The sequence below is a fragment of the Xyrauchen texanus genome, chromosome 4 (genome assembly GCF_025860055.1).
Source record: "Xyrauchen texanus isolate HMW12.3.18 chromosome 4, RBS_HiC_50CHRs, whole genome shotgun sequence".
In the NCBI taxonomy this organism is placed as follows: Eukaryota; Metazoa; Chordata; class Actinopteri; order Cypriniformes; family Catostomidae; genus Xyrauchen; species Xyrauchen texanus.
In genome coordinates, this window is record NC_068279.1 from 26,196,916 (window position 1) to 26,220,789 (window position 23,874).

The 23,874-nt window shown below is 38.1% G+C and overlaps 1 protein-coding gene and 1 pseudogene across 2 annotated transcripts; one reads left to right on the plus strand and one right to left on the minus strand.

The window, feature by feature from the left end:
* The first annotated feature begins 722 nt into the window (after window positions 1–722).
* Window positions 723–7,381, plus strand: LOC127640619 (immunoglobulin-binding protein 1-like). Of its 2 annotated transcripts, none has more exons than XM_052123282.1 (6): window positions 723–960; window positions 1,585–1,899; window positions 2,446–2,641; window positions 2,722–2,798; window positions 2,891–3,000; window positions 3,738–7,381. In XM_052123282.1, the coding sequence occupies exons 1-6, from the start codon at window positions 746–748 to the stop codon at window positions 3,884–3,886; spliced, it is 1,062 nt and encodes a 353-aa protein (XP_051979242.1). In that variant the 5' UTR covers window positions 723–745; the 3' UTR covers window positions 3,887–7,381. The 2 variants fall into 2 exon arrangements, with proteins under 2 accessions (XP_051979242.1, XP_051979250.1); XM_052123290.1 differs by having other exon boundaries at window positions 3,741–7,381.
* A 12,551-nt stretch (window positions 7,382–19,932) lies between these two features.
* Window positions 19,933–23,874, minus strand: part of LOC127641096 (transcription initiation factor TFIID subunit 1-like) — a 32,213-nt pseudogene continuing 28,271 nt past the window's right edge.

The following is a 23,874-nucleotide window of genomic DNA, read 5'->3' on the forward strand; positions in this document are numbered from 1 at the left end:
TCACATTCTTAAAATAAAGTAGTGATCCTAACTGACCTAAGACAGGGAATGTTTTCTATGATTAAATGTCAGAAAATGTATAAATGTTTTTTTTTTTTTGTATTTGGCGTATGTAAAATTCTGACTCGACTCAACCCTACTGACCGACTGGTGTCAGTAGGCTGTGTATTTGCTTGCTGTTTAAAGAATATTTCACCCAAAAATGTAAATTCTCTCATCATTTACTTACCCTTATGCCATCCCAGATGTGTATTACTCTCTTTCATCTGAACTCAAATTAAGATTATTAGTAGAAGTGTCTCAGCTCTTTTGGTCCATACAATACAAGTGAATGGGTTCCAAAAATGTGATGCTCCAAAATCCACATAAATCAGCATAAAAGTAATGCATAAGACTCAAGTGGCTACATTTAAATTAACTTGCATTCTTTGGCCCAAAAGAGCTGAAATATTCTTCTAAAAATCATAATTAGTGTTCTGCAGAAGACAGAAACACATACACATCTGGGAAGGCATAAATGACAAGAGAATTGTCCTTATTGGGTAAACTATTCATTTCATTTGGAGGTAAATAGTCTTTTTGACTTTGACCCTCTCAACGCTACTGATTAAAACAGATCGGAGGCGCTGTGATCTCTGCTGCTCTCTAGAGTGAAGCAACGGAACTGCAACACGGGAGTCCAGACCGGATACAAAACAACCGGAATAGACGGAAGCCGACCTGGCACATAAAAACGTTTTGAGAAATGGCGGCTGCTGAAGATAGTAACTATTTACAGAATCCCAGCGGTTCAGAGGCTCCGAAACTGTCGGATTTACTAGACCGGGGCTGGAAACTGTATGACGAGGTGGACAGCACTAATGAATCGAGCAGCTCAAACGCCGTGCAGGTGAAAGTGAAGCGCGGCATCATGCAGCTGGAGGAGGCGACGAGGATGGTCAGTCAGCTGGACCTGTTCAGGTTAGACAACAACGCACTCTGGTCGCACCGTCTCCACACTGCAATTAAACTCTCTCTCTCTATAATCAACGAGGCTGTCTTCACTGCAAGCGAGACACGGGCTGTTTATAATAGGAACTTTATATATTGCAGCGTAATGTCGCCAGCAGAGTGTGTGTGTGTGTGTGTGTGTGTGTGTGTGTGTGTGTGTGTGTGTGTGTGTGTGTGTGTGTGTGTGTGTGTGTGTGTTAATGTTAATGTTAATGTTTTTATGGAGTGTGATGATGATTCATAGTTCCTCTGTCACTCCATACATTTCAGAATCCACACCTCTGCTGCATTAATCTGTATTGAGAGATGGTGTGGTGCTCCGTCACGTCCACCCTCTGTGTGGGGTTGTGTTTGTTTACTTGGGGCATATTTAGGCTTTCATTTGTAAATGGAAACCCTCCTTACAAGAATATATGGCTATGTAATAAAGATTTCAACGCTCTCAAAACATTTCAGTAATAATACAGAATTATTTCTGTAATTATGACAAGATAATAGCTACTTGATTCTTTATTTGTCACATGATTATTATGAAACCACATTTAGATTAAAAGCATCACAGTTCTTATAGAGTTCTCTCATTATATACTGCAGTCGTAACGAGGCACTGGAGGAAATGGCCACAGCGGATGTGAAGTACCTTCTGTTGCCGGCTCTGCTGGGTGCTCTCACTATGAAACAGGTGAATCCCAACAAGAGACTGGAGCATGTGCAGACAGCCCGTGTCTACTTCATGGACTTCCTGGAGAGGTGCAAGGAATATGAAGTGTGCAGTTTCATGTTGCCCAGATCCAATGAGAACAAAGCCGACACTCCTACTGAGGAGCAGCCAAATCCAGTTGTCCCATTGCCAACATCACAGCCAGACCTTATTGCCATGGCAACACAAAGACAAGCCAAAATAGAGAGGTGGGTTAATTTGCTATGGATTTTGTATTTGGTTAATATTAAAATTAACAAATTGTGTTTAAAAGAAATGACATGTAGCCTTTATTTCTCACTTAGTAAATATTGCTTGTGTTTTTCAACAAATTATTCAAGTAAACAGTCAGTAAATAAGAACAAAGAAAAGCTATTTTATGTTTATTCTTCATTCACTTAAGACATAACCGTCAGTGTCTACATTGGCCAAACATGCAAGAAATGCATTTGATCATTCATGCGTGCAGTTGCATTATTGTGAATGCTGGTCACAGAAAATGCACACAAATATTCAATTAAAAAAAAAATAGTGTTTTGAAGCAAACGCCAGACTGAGTCTGTACTTGGTAATTCCAATACTGTAGAAAGACTTGCAGTATATAGTCAAATATTTGCATGTTAGTTTCAAAGTGCTGGTACTTTTGAAATTCCATGATACACTTAGTTGCTGCAGAATGTTTGTTTCTTTCCATAAATCATGCTAATATTTATGTAACGTTTATGTGCCGTATTTACTCTGTAAGTTGTGTCCAGGTTTAACCAACGTAAGGAGACTGAGGCTAAACTGAGTGAGATTAGAGGGCTGGTGGAATCCGGCTCAGCCGAAGAAGACGTGGTGAGAGATTTTTACCTGCTGCATGTGCGCAGGTGGATCACACTAGCACTGGAGGAGATTGACTCCATTGGCCAGGAAGTAGAGATACTGAAACGGATGGAGGCTTTCAAGCAGGTATTTGATTACCACTCTGTGTCTGAATGAGCACATGTTCTGTTAGGACTTTGTGTAATTATCCTTTTTTGTTTCTGTAGAGCGCGCCTCAGCCATCTCCACCGAAAAGACTTCCCATGAAGCCTTTTATCCTGACTAAAGATGCTGTGCAGGCAAAGTATGTGTGCATTTGGAATGTATCTGTCTGTGTAGTTGATATTGGTGTTTTTGAGTTTTTTTTATGTGTAATGTTTTCTCTGCGTACTGTAGAGTGTTTGGTGCAGGGTATCCCAGCCTTGCCACTATGACCGTTGATGACTGGTATGAGCAGCACAGACGACAGGGCTGTTTACCTGATCAGGGTGTACCACGCAGCGCAGGTGCTTATACTCATACAAACACATTCGGTTTAACTGAATCATGCATAACATAAACCTTTCTCTTTTGCAGACTTTAACTTCAATTCCTTTACGTTTCAATTTCTAATTCTTGTTTACACATCAACACACTGCAACATTATGCTTTTTTTTATTTTTATATATATATATATATATATATATAAGAAATTCACTTTTGACTGATGCATTTTAAATGTACAGATCCTCTCTTCAGGGAATATGGTCTAATATATGAATGCTTGCTCAGTTTTTAGTCCAATCAAATGCTCTCTAGAATAAGTATGCCCCTCCCCTAATACCATCTGTAATTGACAGGCTAGTAGCAGTCAGAACATGTTAATGGCTTTGATATAAAAATAAAGCCTTTTGGCTATTATTTCTTTTATTTTTTTAAAGGGACAAGCCTTTTGAAATGTACCATTCAAACATCCTGTTTTTAACAGAAAAATAAACATAACAGAAAATATGGAATATAAACTTTAAAAAAAACAATAAATAATGCGCACACGCATTTAAAACTACAAATCCCTCTTCACTGCCCCACCTGAGAACCCTTCCAAAAAGGCCAAATATCTACCCCAATTCCTTTTAAACAAATCTAGGTTTCCCAGCCTTCTGCATGCCACCCAACTTCCTGTTTTATTAGGAAATGGATCAACACAGGAAAGCCAGTTTGTGGGGCATTTAAACTAGCAGAATGCTTTGTCTTTCTCTCACAGCAGATGGTAATGCAGTGGATGACGAGAGAGCAGAAAGAGAGAGAAAGGAAGAGAATGATGATAAAGAGGCATTGCAGAAGGCACGTGACTGGGATGATTGGAAGGACACACACCGGAGAGGATATGGCAACCGCAAGAACATGGGCTGATCTCACTCTCTCTCTCTCACACTCACACACACATACATATACACAACCCTTCTGTTCCCAAAAATAAATTTCTCCCAATTCTGCCAATATGTGAAATGGACACAACAGAGGATGGCACTGTTGTGTTTAATTAATTTGGTTACATTTTTTCTAAACTGAGTTTGCATATTTGACATTCTTTTTATAAGGCTATTTAATTCTTAAATGTTGGTGAGCTGTAATGAGACCTTAACCCCTGGATCATCTTTAGAGATTTAAAAGGTGGATGCGTCAGTCTCTTTGCATATCTCTACTTCACTCTTTCCTATATTAGTAATCGTTTGTCTTTTCATGAATGTTGTTTTGAGTTCAACATTTGTGCTGTAAATTAATCCCAGTTTCAGTATTTTTGGATCATCAAACTAAAGTTTTCCTTATACTGTCAGTACTGGTAGCTATTTTTGTCAGAATCAGCCCACTCTGAAGATTGTTGTCACCCATACAATTACAATTATGTGCTATGTGATTTGGAGCTCACTAAGGTTGCATGTTATTTAACTGTTAGCAAATACTTGTAAGACTCAATGTTGTTTTCAGTTTCCAGCAGAGACAAGAGCAGCTGGATCCAGAATCAGCACTTTCCTGGACCCGGATAATGGGGTTCAGAATGGCTGAAGAATCTGTTGAAAATTTGGAACAAAATGTCTAGACTGCCTTTTTATTCTTAAATGTATTTATTACATTATCTGGAACTTTTCTTGTTCTCTCTCTTTGAAAATATTTGTAAGGTGAACCCCTGGTTCCTGAGTAAACCTAAAGGAAAGTTACCTATCTACAGCCTTATTCTCTGTTTGTGCCTCAGTACTACATATGTCCCTTGTCCCATATTTGAATATGCAGATTACTTTTTTTTACCCTTATAATGTTCAAGGGGGAAATAGTTCACCCAAAAAACTTAATTCTCTCATCATATATTCACCCTCCAGCCTTCTCAAACTTGTATGAATTTGTTTATTTTGCGAAACACAAGGATATAATGTAGATGAAGGATATACAGTGTATTCAGACCCCTTCATTTTATTTTCACATTTTATGTTGCATACTAAAATGCTTTAAATAATTTTTCACATCAATCTTCACTCCATACCCCATAATGACAAAGCAAAAGCCAGATTTTTGATAACTGCAAATTTATGAAAAGAAAAAACTGAAATATCACATTGACATAAGTATTTATACCCTTTGCTATGACACTTGAAATTTAGCTCGGGTGCATCCCATTTCACTGGATCATCTTTGAGATGTTTCTACACTTTGATTGGAGACCACCTGTGGCAAATTCAATTGATTGGACATGATTTGGAAAGGTACATGCCTGTCTATATAAGGTCTCAGAGCTGAAAATGCATATCAGAGCAAAAACCAAGCCATAAGGTCAAAGGAACTGCCTGCAGAGTTCTGAGACAGTATTGTGTCGAGGCACAGATCTGGGGAAGGCTACAGACATTTTTTGACTGCATTGAAGGTTCCCAAGAGCACAGTAGCTTCCTTAATTCTTAAATAGAAGTTTGGAACAACCAGGACTCTTTCCAGAGCTGGCTGCCTGGCTAAATTGCAATCAGGGGAGAAAGCCCTTGGTAAGAGAGGTGACCAAGAACCTGATGGTGGTTGAACTCCATAGATCATGTGTGGAGATGGGAGAAACTTGCAGAAGGACAACCATCACTGCGACACTCCACCGAAATGGGCTTTATGGCAGAGTGACCAGACTGAAGCCTCAGTGCAAGACACAAAATAGCACCTAAAGGACACTCAAGACTGAAATGAAGATTGAACTGTTTGGCCTCAATTCCAAGCATAATGTTTGGAGGAAACCAGGCACCGCTCATCACCAGCGCAATACCATCCCAACGGTGAAGCATGGTGGTGGTAGTATCATGCTGTGGGGGAGTTTTTCAGTGCAGGGACTGGGTCATGGTTGAAGGAAAGCAGAATGCAGCAAAATACAGAGATCTGTAATGAAAATCTGGTCCCGAGGACTCCGGAACTGGGCAGAAGTTTCACCTTCCAATAAGACAATGACCATAAGCACACAGCCAAGGGAACTCGAGATTGGCTTAGGGACAACTCCATGAATGTCATCGAGTGGCCCAGACTTTAACCCAATCGAACATCTCTGGTTAGACCTGAAAATGGCTGACCACTGAAGGTCCCCATCCAACCTGACAGAGCTTGAGAGGATCTGCAGAGAAAAATCCCCAAATGCAGGTGTGCAAAGCTTGTCGCATCATACCCAAAAAGACATGTGGCTGTAATCACTGCCAAAGGTGCTTCAACCAAGTACTGAGTAAGGGTCTGAATACTTATATCAATGTGATATTTCAGTTTTTTTTCTTAAATTAGCAGTTTTCAAGAGTTTTTGCTTTGTCATTATGGGGTACGGAGTGTAGATTGATGTGAAAAATTAATATTTTGAAGTATTTTAGCATAAGGCAACATAACAAAATGTGAAAAAATGAAAGGCACTGTATGTGTTTTTGTCTGCACAATGCAAGTCAGTGTCGTCCAAAACTCCAAAAAGGGCATAATGGACATCTATACAACTCAAATGTGGTTTGATTCATGTCTTATGAATGTCATATGATCGTTTTGGGGGAGAAACAAGGAATATGCAATATTGAGTAATTTTGTAGTCGAGTACTCTAACCCACAAAAAAACAAGTAATTGATTACTTGTAAATAACACGTAAGACGTACATGAAATCTATATTTTGTTTTATTCACAAACGATACCAAGAATAGTTTCAAAATAAACATTATACATTGTAATAAACACAATAAACACGCAGGGGGCCTGGAGATGGACTGCGATCATCATAGGGGTTTCGGCTGGGTGAATCTTTGGCATAAGGGTTACTAACAATTTAACTCCAACCTGCTGCATTGCTACAATCAAATAGAAAAACATACTAAATTAACCAGGATAAAAAATTATAATATGCTTACACACACACACAGAAGATCTCAAATAGGAAACATCGATGAATAGGTCAAGAAACAATTTATAGTTGCTAACATTTTTAATTTAAGATCCAAGAAACATTTAGATTCATAAAAACTGTTTAATAAGCTATATATGCTACAAGTAGTAACTACAATATTACATTAGCTCTTGTGTGTCAAGTCAAATTTCACTTTAGATCTTGATGTAGGAATATGAATGTATACAATGTTTTATGATCTATTCAGTAGTTATGTTGGCTTGGCTTCCTAGATGAAGACCAACATTTCTGATTGTAAATCCTCCGAGCTTTTAAGCTTCATCCACCAAAATCAGCACATATCTTCAGACAGTTTTGGACTAGTGTTCTATGTCTTTTCCAACTGATCAGAGTTATGGGATTCGCAGAGAAGAGAATTTGTAAAAATCCTGTAGACTTGCATTGACAATATTCAAATGAGTCCACGGAATGCACGTTAATTCAAACTCCCACTGTCAAAAGTTAAAATGTAAATAAACCCACAAAAGTCTTTGATCTGCTGTTGCTCACTCTCTTTCACTCCATCTATCTATCTGACAGTTTATCTGACTACAGCTGTGGCCAAACATATTGGCAGTGACATTATTTTTGTGTTTCGCAAAGTTTTCTGCTTCAGTTGTTGTGGTGTTGATTCACATTGTTTCTAGATTATTGTGCAGAGTGATCTGATGCATTTTAAATAATTGCTTTATCACAAAAACCCACATTTCACAGTTTTATGGCCCTGGCACAAAATGACCAGCTAACATAATTTTACTAACCATATCAGCAGCATCTGATATGTGTATCTGCACGCACAGTGAGGCGAAGACTTTTGGACAATGGCTTGGTGTCAAGAAGGGCTGCAAAGAAGCCACTGCTCTCCAAGAAAAACATCAAGGAAAGACTTAGATATTTTCTCTGATGAAGCCCCCTTCCAACTGTTTGGGACATCTGGAAAATCCATAGTCCAGAGAAGAAAAGGTGAACGCTACCATTAATCCTGTGTCGTGCCAACAGTGAAGCATCCTGAGACCATCCATGTGTGGGGTTTCTTTTCTTCCAACGGAGTGGGCACTCTCACAATTTTGCCCAAAAATACTGCCAAGAATAAAGAATGGTATCAAAACATCCTGCAAGAGCAACTTCTCCCAACGATCCAGGAGCAATTTGGTGATGATCCGTGCATTTTCCAGCATGATGAAGCACCATGTCATAGGCCAAGAGTGATAATGAAGTGGCTCGGAGATCATTACATTAAAATTTGGATCCATGGCTGGGCAACTCCCCGGATTTGAATCCCATTGAGAACCTGTGGTCAATCCTCAAAAGGCGAGTGGACAAGCAGAAGCCCACAAATTGTGATCAACTCCGAGCACCAATAAGGCAAGAATGGATCGCCATGAGTCCAGATTTGGCCCAGAAGCTGATATCCAGAGGTTATGAAGAACAAGGGTTAACTCTGTAAATATTGCAAAACTTTACCTATCAAGTTATTTTAATGTAGCACAATCAACTACCTAGGGGCGAGCTGGACCTCCCATTGGAGGATCACGCATTCGACTTGACATGGAAAAAAAAGCTGCAGCACTTTTAGTTTTATGCTATTTTATTAGATGCTAAAGAGACCTGTCAGATTAGGTAACAGTTTGGCATTCAGTGTGAATGAAGAATTTTTGTCACTTAGAAGTTCTGTGAAAGAAAGAGAGTTAATAGTTTATCAGGTTAGTTTCTGTACCACTTACCTGTATGGCTCATGGTGGGGTCTTCCATCAGCCATTCAATCAGGAGATGGATGAATACTATTGGATTAGCTGAAGAGTGATTAAGTACTTCGATTTTACAATACAAGACAATACATTATTAGAAGACAAATTACTTTCAAACACTATTCAGAACAAAGCTAACAACATTTGGTATTTCAGTTATTTTGTACAACATAGTTAAAAGAAAACAAATCACTTGAAATTTGAATTTTAAACCAAAAAGGCTTTAAGGTAGAAACATTCTAGCACTGCTATCTGTATCATTTTTTTTTTCCTTTTTGTATTCTGCATCAGAATGAGCTTTATTGCCAAGTATGCTTACACATGCAAGGAATTTGTCTTGGTGACAGAATCTTCCAGTGCACAAACAATAGGTCAGCAAGACAAAGATAATAATAAAAATATAGAAGAAAAGTGAATAGAAAATAAAATATATGCATATACACGTATGTATATTCATATTTTTCAAAATACAAATCTGTTATATACTGTGCAGTGCTAGGGAATGTAATGGCAGAAGAGGTGTGGTATGTTTGATAATATAAATCGACTAAGCTGTGTATTGCACATTAATTAATGCTCAATGGGGCAGTTTTAAATGTTCATGAGATGGATAGTCTGAGGGAATTTTTTTTTCCTGTGCCTATGTAGCATTACCTGGCCAAACAGGACCTATAGGGGTGGTTGGACATGGTTGTCATAGGAACATGTCTTGTACAGGTTTTGTATTCAGAGGAGGTTGACCCTTTGAGTATAAAAAATAATCACATGATATGCATTTTTAATAGTTTAAGGGTCACACAGTACGATCTTATGTCATATATCTTTTCTGATTAACAATTTTTGTATTGATTTACATACTGAACAAAGAAAAACAAAACATATATATACAGAATCAACAATTAATCCCCACTATCACCCCTTCCAATCCCCAACACCACTCTGGCCCCCAACAACATCCTAGTGGTCGTACATGATTATAGACACACACACACACAAAAATAATAATAGTAATAATCACACATCCAGCGATGTCAGATATCTGCCCCATTTCTCCATAAACAAATTACATTTCCCTAGTCTTCTAAATTAACCTTCTTCAAAAGCCACCACCCTCCCCATCTCCGAGCACGACTTCTGAAACAAGGGCACTCCAGCTGACCTCCAACCCCTTAAAAGAATCTGTCTGGCGATCAGGATGCTGGTTAGGACCAGGGGTGGAATACTGAAAAATCATACTAAAGTAGAAGTACTGTTACTTCCCAAAAATGTAGTGTAAGCAAAGTAAAAATCTCTACTTTCCTGGTAACTTATTATACCAATTAACACACTCTCTACATCAGGGGTCGGTATTATTAAAAATGAACAATATTTTCAAAAAATATTATTATTAAAATTTTTACCGTTTTATTCTATTACATTAATACTTTTAAAGCAACTAAAGTTATTCAGCCAAAAGTAGTGAGTGGTTTTCTTGTTTCCTTGTTAATGTTGTTTGATTAATAGCCTTTATATGACATTTTGATGCAAATACACTTTTTGTCCCACTGTTTAAATTAACTTTAGACATAAACGACTGCATTTACATTAAATCCTTATCAAGACGGGCATTGGTGGATTTGATCATTTAGCGCATTAGCGCACAAACATTAGCCGCCTGTCAATCAAACAACACGCAGCTACAGACGTCAGGAAATAAAAAGTCAATATTTTATATTTCATCGTGATCAACCAACCAGTGGTGCTCTTGCTATTGATGTAATGAACACCCCTGTTTTAGATGTAAAACATAGGCTAAATATAGAAAACTACTCTAAGTTTGATCGTGGACATCTCTATTTTCCGATAAACATCTAGATAATTTTATTGCCCAGTCCTATTGAAAACATTGCATTAATCTCTCACAGCAGCCCAATAATCTCAGTGATAGATAGTTCAATTACAGGCTACATTATAGACACATATAATCTAGTAATCAGAAATTTACCTCAATATGTTTCTTCAAATTAGAGGCAGAATTAATGCTGATATCTGGCTTGAGCAAGTTAAACTCACATGACACAATCAAGCAATTGGCCTTTTTCACTATGAAAAGCCCTGTCAGGTGCGGCCGAGATGTTCAGCTGTAAACTGTGCTTGAGGCATTCACCACAGTATGCACCAGATCTGCAGCTGCCATTCAAGTTTTTTACATGTGATGTGATGTGATTTGATTTGACGGGAGTCACGAGACTCTCCAGAGACAATAATGTTGAATCAGGACAGGGAAGTAGTGAACACAGACAATGGGAAAATAGCCCAGTAAAAGTGCAGTTACAGCACTTAAAAAATACTCAAGTAAAAGTATAAAATTTATAAACTACTTAAAAAAGTAAAATTCTTGGGGGAAAGTAGTTAATTACAGTAACGTGAGTATTTGTAATTCATTACTTTACACCCCTGGTTAGGACCCAACTCTTTATAAGTCTATTCTCAACATCGATGACCGCCCCATCGCCCAGAATAGTCTGGGGCAAAATGAAACTTGAGTGCCCAATACATCACACAGAAGACTCTGAACCTACAACCAAAACCCCTGGATCTTAACACACCCGCAAAAGTCATGGGTTATATCTCCATCCTCTGATTGGCATCGCCAGCAGGTGAGTGTGTTTTTAAGACCAAACCTATACAATCTAAAGGGGGTCCAATAGAATCTATGTAAAATCTTGAATTGCATAAAGCACACCCTTGCATCTCTAGATGCAGACTTGATGTTTTTTTTTAGAATACTAGCCCACTCTCCCTCCTCCAATACCAAGTTTAAATCTTTCTCCCATAATCTCTTGAGAGAAGTTGAAACTCTGTCCCCCAGATTCTGAATTAGTAGGGAGTAATACACTGATGCCTCATGACCTTTTCCAAAACAGTAATCACCACTCCCAGAGTATCTGCCACTTTAGGGGGGTGTATGCTACTCCCAAAAAAAGTACAGAGCAGGTGGTGCAGCTGTAAAAATCTAAAGAACTGAGATCTGGGAATCCCAAAATGTTGAAGCAGATTTTCGAATGATCTCAACATTCCGCTCTCATATAGCTCACAGAGTGTATTAATCTCCCTCACAATCCACTCTACATAATCTGGTCCATACCGAGTGCAAATGTGAGATAATGGGGTGTAACTTAACTTCTCCGATTAGTTTGATAGAAAGGCTTTGGAATGGCGAAAAATGGGCAAGAACTTCCTGTTCAATACAAAACCAGGGAGGGGCTCTCTGGAGGAAGCGACCAATGAGCCAAATGTCTGAGACCGAACACATAATAATACAACCAAATCTTGGGTAGGCCTAGCCAACCTTTGTCAATCGGCCTATGCAGCTTACTGAAATGCAATCTGGGACATTTCCCATTCCAAATGAAGGACTTCACTATGCTATCAAATTGCTTGAAATAAGAGAGGGGGACATCTATAGGTAGTGACTGTAGCAGGTAGTTGAATTTTGGATTCATTTGAATAACATTAACAATAACAATCATCGTTAAAATTTAATGAAGCCCACTTGTCCACATCGCTCGAAAACCTTTTTATTAAAGGGTCAAAATTAACTTACTAAATCACACAAATTTGCTGGGAATAAAATACTAAAATACTTAATGCCCTGTTTGGGCCACTGAAAGGCACCCTGCTGAAAAGCCGTTCTCTGCATTATGTTGTAAGAGCCAAAGCTTCGGATTTAGACAAATTAACTCTGTATCCTGAGAAATTAGAAAAGGAATTAATAATAGAGACAAGGCATAGATCTAGAACGGTCAGAGATGAATAATAAAATATAATCTGCGTAAAGCAAAAGCTTATGAGCTACACCTCCCACCATTACCCCAGGAAAATTATCCTTCTTTCTTTTCGCGGTTGCTAATGGTTCCAGGCTAAGACAGAACAAAAATGGGGAAAGAGGGCAACCCAGCCGGGTGCCCCTATCCAGAGTAAAATAATCTGAAATTAATCAATTTGTTTGTACCGCCGCTACCAGGTGTCTATAAGGTAACTTAATCCATCCAATAAAAGTATTCCTGAACCCATATATTTCCAAAATCTTAATAAGATAATCTAATTTTACCATATCAAACGCCTTTTCGGTGTCCAGTGAGATGGCCACGACTGGAGTCTGATCATTCGCCTCTGAACACATGATATTGATGAAATGCCTAATGTTATCAGAAGAGCTGCAGCCCACAATAAACCCAACCTGATCTATATGTATAAGAGATGTCATAATTTTACTTAATCGGTTAGCCAGAATTTTTGACAATATTTTTACATCTAGCTGGATCAGGGAAATTGGACTGTAACTCTTACACTCACTTGGATCTTTGTCCTTTTTAAGAATCAGAAGGATCCGGGCTTTTGACATGGTTTGTGGAAGCTTTCCATTCTTTAATGGTTCCTTATAAACTTCTAACAAAAGTGGATCCAGTTCTGAAGCATAATATCTAAAAAATTCAGTGGCAAAACCTGTAGGCAAGGCCTTAATTACCTCGCCAAACTCCTCCAAGTATATCTCATAATAAAGATAATTTTTTTGCTCAGTCATCAGTTTAGGGAGTTCTAATGGTTCCACAAAGTTTCTAATATCCTCATCAGAAGATGTGGAACTATAAAGATCAAGAATTCTTTAAAAGCATTATTAATATCAATGGCTGAGGTAAATATTTCACCACCAACAGATTTCCCTGAGGGAATGGTTGAAAAAGACTCTCTCTGCTTATAGAAAAAGCTTCCCTGCTTTGTCCCCTGACTCCAAGTATGATTGTTTTGCGCTGAATATCCAAAACTCCACCTTCTGCAACAAAATAGTATTAAATCTGGTAAATTTTCTGAGGCTATCTAATGACATTCGGCACTTCAGCTCTGCCTCTGCACTTTTAATATTTTTACACATCCTGTGAAGTGTCAATGTTGCTCTAGGGGTCTTACACACTTTTGCTTCACTATGATCAAGGACTGAGTCCATCAAAAGATTAAAGCCTCCTCACAATATTATATCATGAGGGGTGCCAGCGGCTTGCAACATCCCATCAAGATCTATAAAAAAGCCCTGATCATCAACGTTTTGTGTGTAAATATTAGCCAAAATCAAACTTTGCCCCTGAATTTCTGCTAAAACAAAGACACTTCCTAATGTATCATTACTCTGTTTGAGACATTTGAATTGTAGATGTTTGCTTATCAATGTAATGACCCCCCTGCTCTTACTTAAGAAAAAATGTCCACCCCATATCTTCCAAACTTTTTCAGCTTCCTGCGGGGAAAGATGCGTTTCTTGAAGAAACACTTTATCATATTTTTTACGTTTAAGAAAATAAATAACCTTTCTTCTTTTTATGGACTGCCCCAACCCATTCAGAATCCACATTTGAGAGAGAGACAATCCACTCATATTAACTTTTGACATATTGGAAAAATAGATTGTTTCAAAAACAAAATGATAAAGACCACATTCCAACATTAGAGCAACAAACAAACCCCGAACTTCCCCAGATAAAAAAATATTTAAATTAAAACAAAAATATAATTAAAATAAAGCAGAAAAAAGAAATGTGCGCATTAACCCCGTGCTCGACAGCGCCAACCGGCTTCCATCCCTCTAAACTCAAACAGTCCAATATACACCTACGAGAGTCCACGTGACAACATTGCTCAAGTTTTATTGCTTAAGTCCGGTGCTTCTATTCAAATTTTGGTGAGACAGAATTACACAACAGAAAATAATCTATAAAACAAACTTCAGCCCATAGGCGGGATTAACACAAAGATGTGTAGATTCATCCACATAACTATTCCGAAGGTGTGTTCCTCCACAAAACAAAACTCCAGCCGCTAGGCGGAACCAGCACAAAAAGAAAAAAGGTGCCCAGTTTCCTCGGACAGTGAAGTGAACGTTCATTGCATCAGGCTCACTCGGCTGTTACATGAGTGCAAAAAAATGCTCTAATCACTCCAATGTTTTGCAAGAAATATTCCACAGAACAAACTCCAACCAATAGGAGGTGTAAGAACAAAGAATGTGCAGATTCATCCACAAACTGTACCGAAGGAGAGTTACACCTTAAAACACACTCCAGCCACTAGGTAGAACCAGCACAAAAAGAAACAAAGAAGGCACTCAGTTCCTCGGACAAACAAGTGAATGTTCAGTGAGTCAGGCCCACTTGGCTGCATAGAAAGTATCAAACAATGACCTACTCACTCATTTTACTTTATGAAGGACATTGTTTGCTGTGGGCATGCAAATATGGTGCGGCCATCTGTAGTATCTATTCTCAATTTGGCAAGGATCATCAGTGCAAAAGCAACCTTCCATTGATGTAAGAGTTTCTTGCATTCCTTGAATCGATCACATTTCTCTCTTGTTGAATTCGCAACGTCTAGGAACAAGAAAATGTTGTGGTTCTTCCAAGAAAGCCTTGCGTTACTCAAGATCTTTATCGGATGATCACAGAAATTCAGCCAGAACTGATCAGGACCTGTCTCCCTCAGTGGATCACCAAGCCAGAACCCTGTGAGCTCGTTCGATTTCCAGCTTATGGCCTGTTATGTTGAGCAGACTCTGGAAGAGTCCGTCTAGGAATTTCACCATATCTCGTCCTTCTTCATTCTCAGGAACTCCAATAATTCAGACGTTGTTTCACAGGCTACTATTCTGTTAGTCTTCCAACTTTTCCCAAACGCATTCCAAGTCAATCTTGGTCGCTAGCGGGTTAGCAGCTAATTCCCTCTCTGATGACTCCAGATAATCAAACTGTTTCTCAATGTCCGACGCTCTTGTAACCACCTCAGAGAATTTAGTTTCCATGGCAGTGATCGATCGAAGTATTACAGCAAAATCCTCTTAAGTCAGCAACGACCTTCGCCAGCATTGCCGTCTTGCTTGACAGTTGGCGCTGAATCTCTCCCACCGCACCATCCAAACCAAGTCCCCAGTCTGTGGCCCTGTCTGAGGTATCAGCTTGAGTATGTAAGCATCTTTTAATGTCTCCAGAGCCCGAGGATTTTCAAAAAACAGTAATGGATGAGGGTGTATAGAATCTCCGGTTTATGCCATAAAAAGTATTAAAAACTAGCAAAGTGCACAGAGCTTGCCATCCACACGTCCAACCCTTGCATGCACCATGCGACTCTCTTATGTCATTTATCTTAATAGCCCTCATAAAGTCAAAAAATGTAAGAGAAAAAGTTCCTCCAACACTCCCATAAAAACATTCTGCTCTTCAAAATCAATTAACTTTAACTACATTAAAACAATTTCTAGAGTTACGTTTCTCGTTCTCACTCTAGGTTGCTCTTGGTTGATGATGACTGCATTATTGCGTAGACAGTCACCACCAGGGCAAAGGTCACTGTCGTCCATCTCTGAAAATGGTTTCCGTCAATGTAAAACTCACTTACTTGGTTGTTGCACCTACACAGAGAACAGAAAAAAAGGATCATTATTGGAACAAGCGTGAATTGTACAGGTGAAACTCGAAAAATTAGAATATCGTGCAAAAGTTCATTAATTTCAGTAATTCAACTTAAAAGGTGAAACTAATATATTATATAGACTCATTACAAGCAAAGTAAGATATTTCAAGCCTTTATTTGATATAATTTTGATGATTATGGCTTACAGCTTATGAAAACCCCAAATTCAGAATCTCAGAAAATTAGAATATTGTGAAAAGGTTCAGTATTGTAGGATCAAAGTGTCACACTCTAATCAGCTAAACACCTGCAAAGGGTTCCTGAGCCTTTAAATGGTCTCTCAGTCTGGTTCAGTTGAATTCACAATCATGGGGAAGACTGCTGACCTGACAGTTGTGCAGAAAACCATCATTGACACCCTCCACAAGGAGGGAAAGCCTCAAAAGGTAATTGCAAAAGAAGTTGGATGTTCTCAAAGTGCTGTATCAAAGCACATTAATAGAAAGTTAAGTGGAAGGGAAAAGTGTGGAAGAAAAAGGTGCACAAGCAGCAGGGATGACCGTAGCCTGGAGCGGATTGTCAGGAAAAGGCCATTCAAATGTGTGGGGAGCTTCACAAGGAGTGGACTGAGGCTGGAGTTACTGCATCAAGAGCCACCACACACAGACGGGTCCTGGACATGGGCTTCAAATGTCAAACGTCTTACCTGGGCTAAAGAAAAAAGAACTGGTCTGTTGCTCAGTGGTCCAAAGTCCTCTTTTCTGATGAGAGCAAATTTTGCATCTCATTTGGAAACCAAGGTCCCAGAGTCTGGAGGAAGAATGGAGAGGCACACAATCCAAGATGCTTGAAGTCCAGTGTGAAGTTTCCACAGTCTGTGTTGGTTTGGGGAGCCATGTCATCGGCTGGTGTTGGTCCACTGTGCTTTATTAAGTCCAGAGTCAACGCAGCCGCCTACTGGGACATTTTAGAGCACTTCATGCTTCCTTCAGCAGACAAGCTTTATGGAGATGCTGACTTCATTTTCCAGCAGGACTTGGCACCTGCCCACACTGCCAAAAGTACCAAAACCTGGTTCAATGACCATGGTATTACTGTGCTTGATTGGCCAGCAAACTCGCCTGACCTGAACCCATAGAGAATCTATGGGGCATTGTCAAGAGAAAGATGAGAGACATGAGACCAAACAATGCAGAAGAGCTGAAGGCCGCTATTGAAGCATCTTGGTCTTCCATAACACCTCAGCAGTGCCACAGGCTGATAGCATCCATGCCACACCGCATTGAGGCAGTAATTAATGCAAAAGGGGCCCAAACCAAGTACTGAGTACATATGCATGATTATACTTTTCAGAGGGCCGACATTTCTGTATTTAAAATCCTTTTTTTTTAATTGATTTCATGTAATATTCTAATTTTCTGAGATTCTGAATTTGGGGTTTTCATAAGCTGTAAGCCATAATCATCAAAATTATATCAAATAAAGGCTTGAAATATCTTACTTTGCTTGTAATGAGTCTATATAATATATTAGTTTCACCTTTTAAGTTGAATTACTGAAATTAATGAACTTTTGCTCGATATTCAAATTTTTCGAGTTTCACCTGTATAGCTGTAGCTGTAGATTATCATTGTAAGCCAAAAGGTGCAGATTACCGACAGAATGGTTGTCCATTGAAACCATTACACATGCTGACTTTATCATCACAGTTCAAAGTTTTTGAACAGGGGTGAACATTTTTTACTTCAGCACAGCTAAAGAAAAAAAAATTAACATACTACTGTAAGAGCAATGTAACTCAATTCATAAAACTATTTAATGTATTATAATGTGTAACTAGATATGCATATCAGCACACATTACATTTATTTATCATAAACTCAGCACTTATGTGCTCATACACAAATAATACATGCTTACATTGTGATGTCTGCCCAGTCACCAATTTTGCAACAATTAAGATGAAACACAGGTACAGTAAGACCTTCATCCTTTACCTCACAAACACTGCCTGTTACCTGACCTCCACCGCAGGCAATTGCAGAATAGGAACTTTGCACATGTCTCAGGTTTTTTATGGTGTGTGTATACACACCCAACTGAAATGTAAGAGCCAGAGCATGTGTATACAGGGCCGTGCAAGTTTACACACTTTTGAGAAATGCTGTTCAAAAATAATGCAATGATTTGTATTTTTTTTTTGTCAATGAACTTAATACAAATGGCAGTAAACACAAACAACTAAATCAATATTTGGTGACCACAATTATGCCTATAAAACAGCAGCAACTCTCCTAGGTACACTTGCAGTTTTTCAAGGTTGTTCCCAGCATTTTGGAGAATTTGCCACAGTTATTTTATGAACTTAAGCAGTTTCCATCTCTTCATGTTTTTCCAGGCTGACTCAATGATATTGAGCTCCAAGCTGTGTGGGGATCATACAATCCCTTTCAAATATTCACTTCAAATTTGCAGCAAATTCACCACAGATAAACTTCACATGCAAATGAGCTTTGTGGCAAACTTGCGGAAAATTGTCCATTGTTGCCAAAGGTTTGCCTGAGGTTCACCACTACCGGTGAATATCAGTTTAAAACCCTGTCTTGTCCAATTCACTATGGTAGGCCTTCGCTAATTTTTTTTAATTTAAAAGCAGTCGGAAAGGATTTGGCATGAAATTGCAGGCATACGTCACTCATCCTTGCATGTTAACGTCATGTAAGATCAGAAGAACAGGTTCGGTTGTATCACGACTCACAAACCGCTTGAGTGTCGGGGAAGCGCTAATCCATAAAGAGTCTTCTAGATTACTTTTATGTTTCCTTATTGTGATTTTTGGAGCTACAAATGTCTGATCACTATTCACTTGCATTGTATGGACCTACAGATGAGATATTCTTCTAAAAATCTTTGTGTTCTGCTGAAGAAAGAGAAAGTATTACAAATCTGGGATGGCATGAGGGTGAGTAAATAATGAGAATTGTATCTTTGGGGTGACCTATCCCTTTAAGCGTGCATCTGTCTCTCTATTATAAATCTACTGCCAAATAAATGTAAAATTTTATTATTGTAATTGTTATATTGCATATTATTTTCATGCTCAATAAAATATACATCATTATTGAATCTTTGTTTGTGTGCGTTGCATAGAAATTCTGTTGCAGTATTATGGTTCACTTGAATTGTAGATTACAATTTAAAAATGTAGTGTCTTGAATTTAACTCATATCAGACAGTTCACACGTTACACAGACGTTTTCGACAATACAAATATTAAAGTGTATTGTGCCATGGATAAAACACATGAATAATCTTATTAAAATATAATTGAGAGTTTGTTATCTTCCTCAAAGTAATATATCGGTTATAAATGTTTAAATGAATAACATAATATCAATGTGAAAATAGCACGTCGATTCATGACTCCAGCTGGTAAATACTGTATCTCAGAGACCTCAAACAAATGCGATTAATCCACGCAGAAGAGTAGCACTGAATCATAACTGGCATAAAACGTTGAAAGACAACCAGATCTTCTAGCAGATATTTGCAGGTGTGGTGACAAAGTGTGGCCCCAAAAAGTATTTAGGAGGGACAAAGGGTTTATGAATGACAACAATCACAATGCGTATGGTTCAGATCCATAATTTATTAATGACATTCTTCATCACTGAACCTTTTGGAGCCCCTCAAACAGGCTCAATAAGTCAAATAAAAATAATAACATGTAAAACGCAACCATCAGAACAGTACAAAATACAGTACAAAACAACTATGTGCAACACCATCACCAGCACCAAGACAATTTGGGCACACGTGACAGAGGCTTAATATAAGCGTGTTAGTTGTCTGAATCCATGTCACTGTCTCCTCCAATGGATCTGAATTCTTCACTGTCCTCCTCATCACTGAGCTGAGCCTGAGTGAGAACACTAGGCCCTCTCCTTCGCTCATCCTCATCCTCCTCTTCACTCATCCCATAACACCCCTCTCCATCCTGTTCTCCTGTCCCGGGGCTGGACACCCGTCTCTGCATCTGACTGTCTCCATCATCATAGCTACCATAGCTACAACACACAAACAGTGTAATGAGTGGGAGAATGTATATGTGGTACATGGCTGGGTACTCTGGGGTACTTTTTTTATTTTTATGTATGTGTTAATATAAATATAACATAACAAAATCAAAATATCCACTGAAACACAAAACAAACAAGCAAAAACGTGGTTAGTCGGCCACCAAAAGACTGCAGCATTCTACAATTCTGCAAACTGTATTACCATTTCTGAATATATAATAACGGCATTCTTAGTGCATTATAATGCATTCCTAATGCCTTATAATATGCCTTGCACACAAATGTTCTCATTCAATTGTGTGTGTGTCAAGTCAAGTCAAGTGGTTTTTATTGTCGTTTCAACCATATACAGTTAGTACAGTACACAGTACAGTGTGTGTGTGTATATATATATATATATATATATATATATATATATATATATATATATATATATATAGCACACAAAATAATGAATCCTAGTAACTATATTACTTCACAAAACAAATAAACAACAATGCAACAGTCAATAGCATAGAAACAAGCATGTAAATTGTCAGTTTTACACTAAGCTAAAATGTTATTTCTAGCAATTTTACATGCACGTTACCAGACACAATCACATTTTCTATCAAGAAAATTCACGTTGGATCATAATTTCTAGGAAGACTTTGATATTATGGAATTTTTTTTATTCTTGATGATAATTTTTGTATTGTTTTCCTGTAAAAATATCTTAAGATCCTTAAAACAGGATCAACTTGATTTATCTTGTTTTAGAAACAACACTGCATAAGATATTTAGGTTTTTCAGAGAATGTATTTTTAATGTATATTTTATGTGTATTTTGTCTTACTGTACTAGCAGAGTTTTTATAGTTGAATAGTGAAAAAAATCTACCAGTGCTGAAGAAGTAATCCAAAGTATTAAGAATACGTTACTGACCTTGAGTAATCTAATGCAATGTTCCAAATGACATTTTACTGCATGTATTCTGTAATCTGTAGTGGAATACATTTCAAAAGTATGTGTATGACTTACTTTCTTCACCAAATTTCTAGAAAAATAGAAAAACATCTTAGCTCAGTAGGACCTTAAAATGCAATTGAATGGAGATTTCTCTTTTGAAGCTCAAAAAAAAAAAAAAGACAGTCAGTATAAAGGTCATTCATACGACACCGGCAATTAAATTAATGTCTTCTAAAGCAACACCATTGGTTTTGGTGCGGAAAAACATCAATATTGAGGTACTTTTGTTTTTTTACTCTAAATCATGTTTCCGTTCTGCAGAGGTACGCGTGTGTGACGTAATCGTACTGGCATTTAAAACACACGAGAACTGACGCAAGTGCATCGAAGCCAGAAGAGCAGTGCTGTTTTAAAGTGAAGAGCAGGAACGCTGTACAGAAGCTTGGTTGGTTTTGGTTAAGATCTGTATGGACAATGGTGCGTTTGCGTACTCATCCTGGATGTCTCAACCAAGTGGAGAACGTGAGATTACGTCTGTATCCATGGCAATGCAAATACATCACACAAGAGACCACTTGGACTCCACCCTCTCATAATGCTCAATTGGATTATAGTTAAAAAGTACTTAAATATTGATATTTTTTCACACCAAAAGTGATAGAAGCTAGATTAGTAGAGACTAGAGATATTTTTCTATAGAATTAGACCTGTCTCTGCAAGCATGTTTTGAGTCCTGGTAAAAGATTCATAACTACCTCCTTCAGTTTCTAACTACCACATTCTGATCACTCATACAAGGTCTAAAGCAGGGGTTTAACCCTTTCAAGACCATGGACTCCCTTGGTGGATAGAGAGGAGCAGGGACCCCCTGTTACATAATGTATAACATTGAGTGTCGCATTTTAATAAGCATTGCCTATGATAACATGTATATAATACTAGGACTGGGTAAAAATATAGATTTTCTGATGCAATGCAATGTAATCTTCAATGAATGATATCAATATTTATTCTTATATCCTAAGATTGATCTATTACTCTATGGGAAACCCTCCACTACAACAAGTAAAGATCACTCGCATTTGCATCAAATACAACTAAAAATATCAGTGGTTGGTAAAAGTTCATATTTCACTCACCAGTGATTGTGTAGCAAAGTGAAGAAGTATTCTAGCATGTTCAACAAATCAATGTAAATAGTACAAACTATGCATGTAAACAAACATCCAACAAAATATAATATATGCAATATAATATCATATTTATTGATGAAATACATTGATTTGTTCATTTTTAAAAGCTAAGATGTAAAATAATAATAATTAATTATAATTATTAAAATGTGTATTTTTGTAATGCACCTAGTTAGAAGGTCCCCTATATAATTACCATTATAAGCTGGGAGAGAATTTCTTTCATATGTAAGCAAAATGGGCATTATAACTGAAATATACCCATTTAAAAAAATATCAAATCGAAAACAGAATCAAATTGAGAGCTTCTGAATCAAAAAATCTTTATCATTACCCAGACCTAAATGGGTTTGAAATCAAACAATTGGCAGAACCCCTGAAGTACTGCTGTGGACACCACTGTTGAAGACCCCTGGTCTAAAGAGACCTGTGATTACTATGGTACAAACAAAAACATATCAACACATTCTTACATTGAGGTAGTCACAGTGCACAGTTGTCCCCACACGTCTTTTCTTTTTGGGAGGAAGCTGTTGTTTTCGGAACTTCAGGACCAGAGATTTTCACCTCACTTCATCAGCACTACAACTTTACATTAAACAATCAAATATTAAGCCTCAGGACAATGCTACAGTGCCTAAATTCTAACACACCTCCACCACTGGTCAAATAAAAGTGTGTTACCTCTCAATGAGCTGCTTTCCGAGCACGATCTTGGTTCCTTCGACTTTGATGAGTTCTTCATTGTCATTGTGGATTACGGTCTTCTCCAGCTCCTCTTCCTGTTCTTCAGTCATGGCCACAGGATTAGAGGGCAGGGCATTGGTTTGGTAATACAATGGGCAAAACTTATTAGTCCTCATATGGCCAATTGCACCACAAGCTCCACATTTCAGCTGGAGAATGAAAAGAGTATTAGTTTCTTCGTGCAGGCAAAGATCAATGAGGAATGTACTCTTTTAAACAGTAGGAGACTTTCTGGAGAACATTTTTGCGAGTAGCAAGCACCTTCAGGTCTGGTCGTTCTTTGGCCTTCTTGGATTTTTTCTCAGGTGGACATTTAAATTTGTCTTTCTCCTGATTTCGTTTGAGGCGCCGCAGTTGCTCCTGAATCCTTCTGCGTTCCTTTCTCATCTCCTCTCTGTGCTGATCGTCAAACAACACAAACTTACGACTGCAGACACGCATACCCAGACACACAAAAACAAAGTGGTAACGCACAATTTAGAAAGGCTGGATTTCAAAACTTTCCAACAATATACAATTAAACAAATCAAAGTATCATCACTCTTGAGAATACAAACAGACTCTTACATGAAGTCATCGTCCTTTGTAGTGCATATCCGCAAATAAGCATCAATTACAGATGGTTTGTGGATAGTCTCACAGCGCACATACTCTTTGCCATCCTCATCACGGAATGTGCGATAAATCTTCAGTCTTCGCCCTGTCGCAGAGTTTAGGCTAGTGACGGAGGATGCGTCATCATCTTTGTGAGAGCTGATAGAAAGGGCACTCGCTACAATACACAAAAATATACTGTGTAATTAGGTACAAAGAAG

What these genes read in the sequence shown, in the direction of transcription:
- LOC127640619 (XM_052123282.1), top strand. Translation starts at nt 746, where the DNA reads ATGGCGGCTGCTGAAGATAGTAACTATTTACAGAATCCCAGCGGTTCA. An exon ending in AAAGATGCTGTGCAGGCAAA is followed by an intron (nt 2,799 to 2,890) that starts GTATGTGTGCAT and finishes TGCGTACTGTAG; the next exon opens with AGTGTTTGGTGCAGGGTATC. An exon ending in GGGTGTACCACGCAGCGCAG is followed by an intron (nt 3,001 to 3,737) that starts GTGCTTATACTC and finishes TTTCTCTCACAG; the next exon opens with CAGATGGTAATGCAGTGGAT.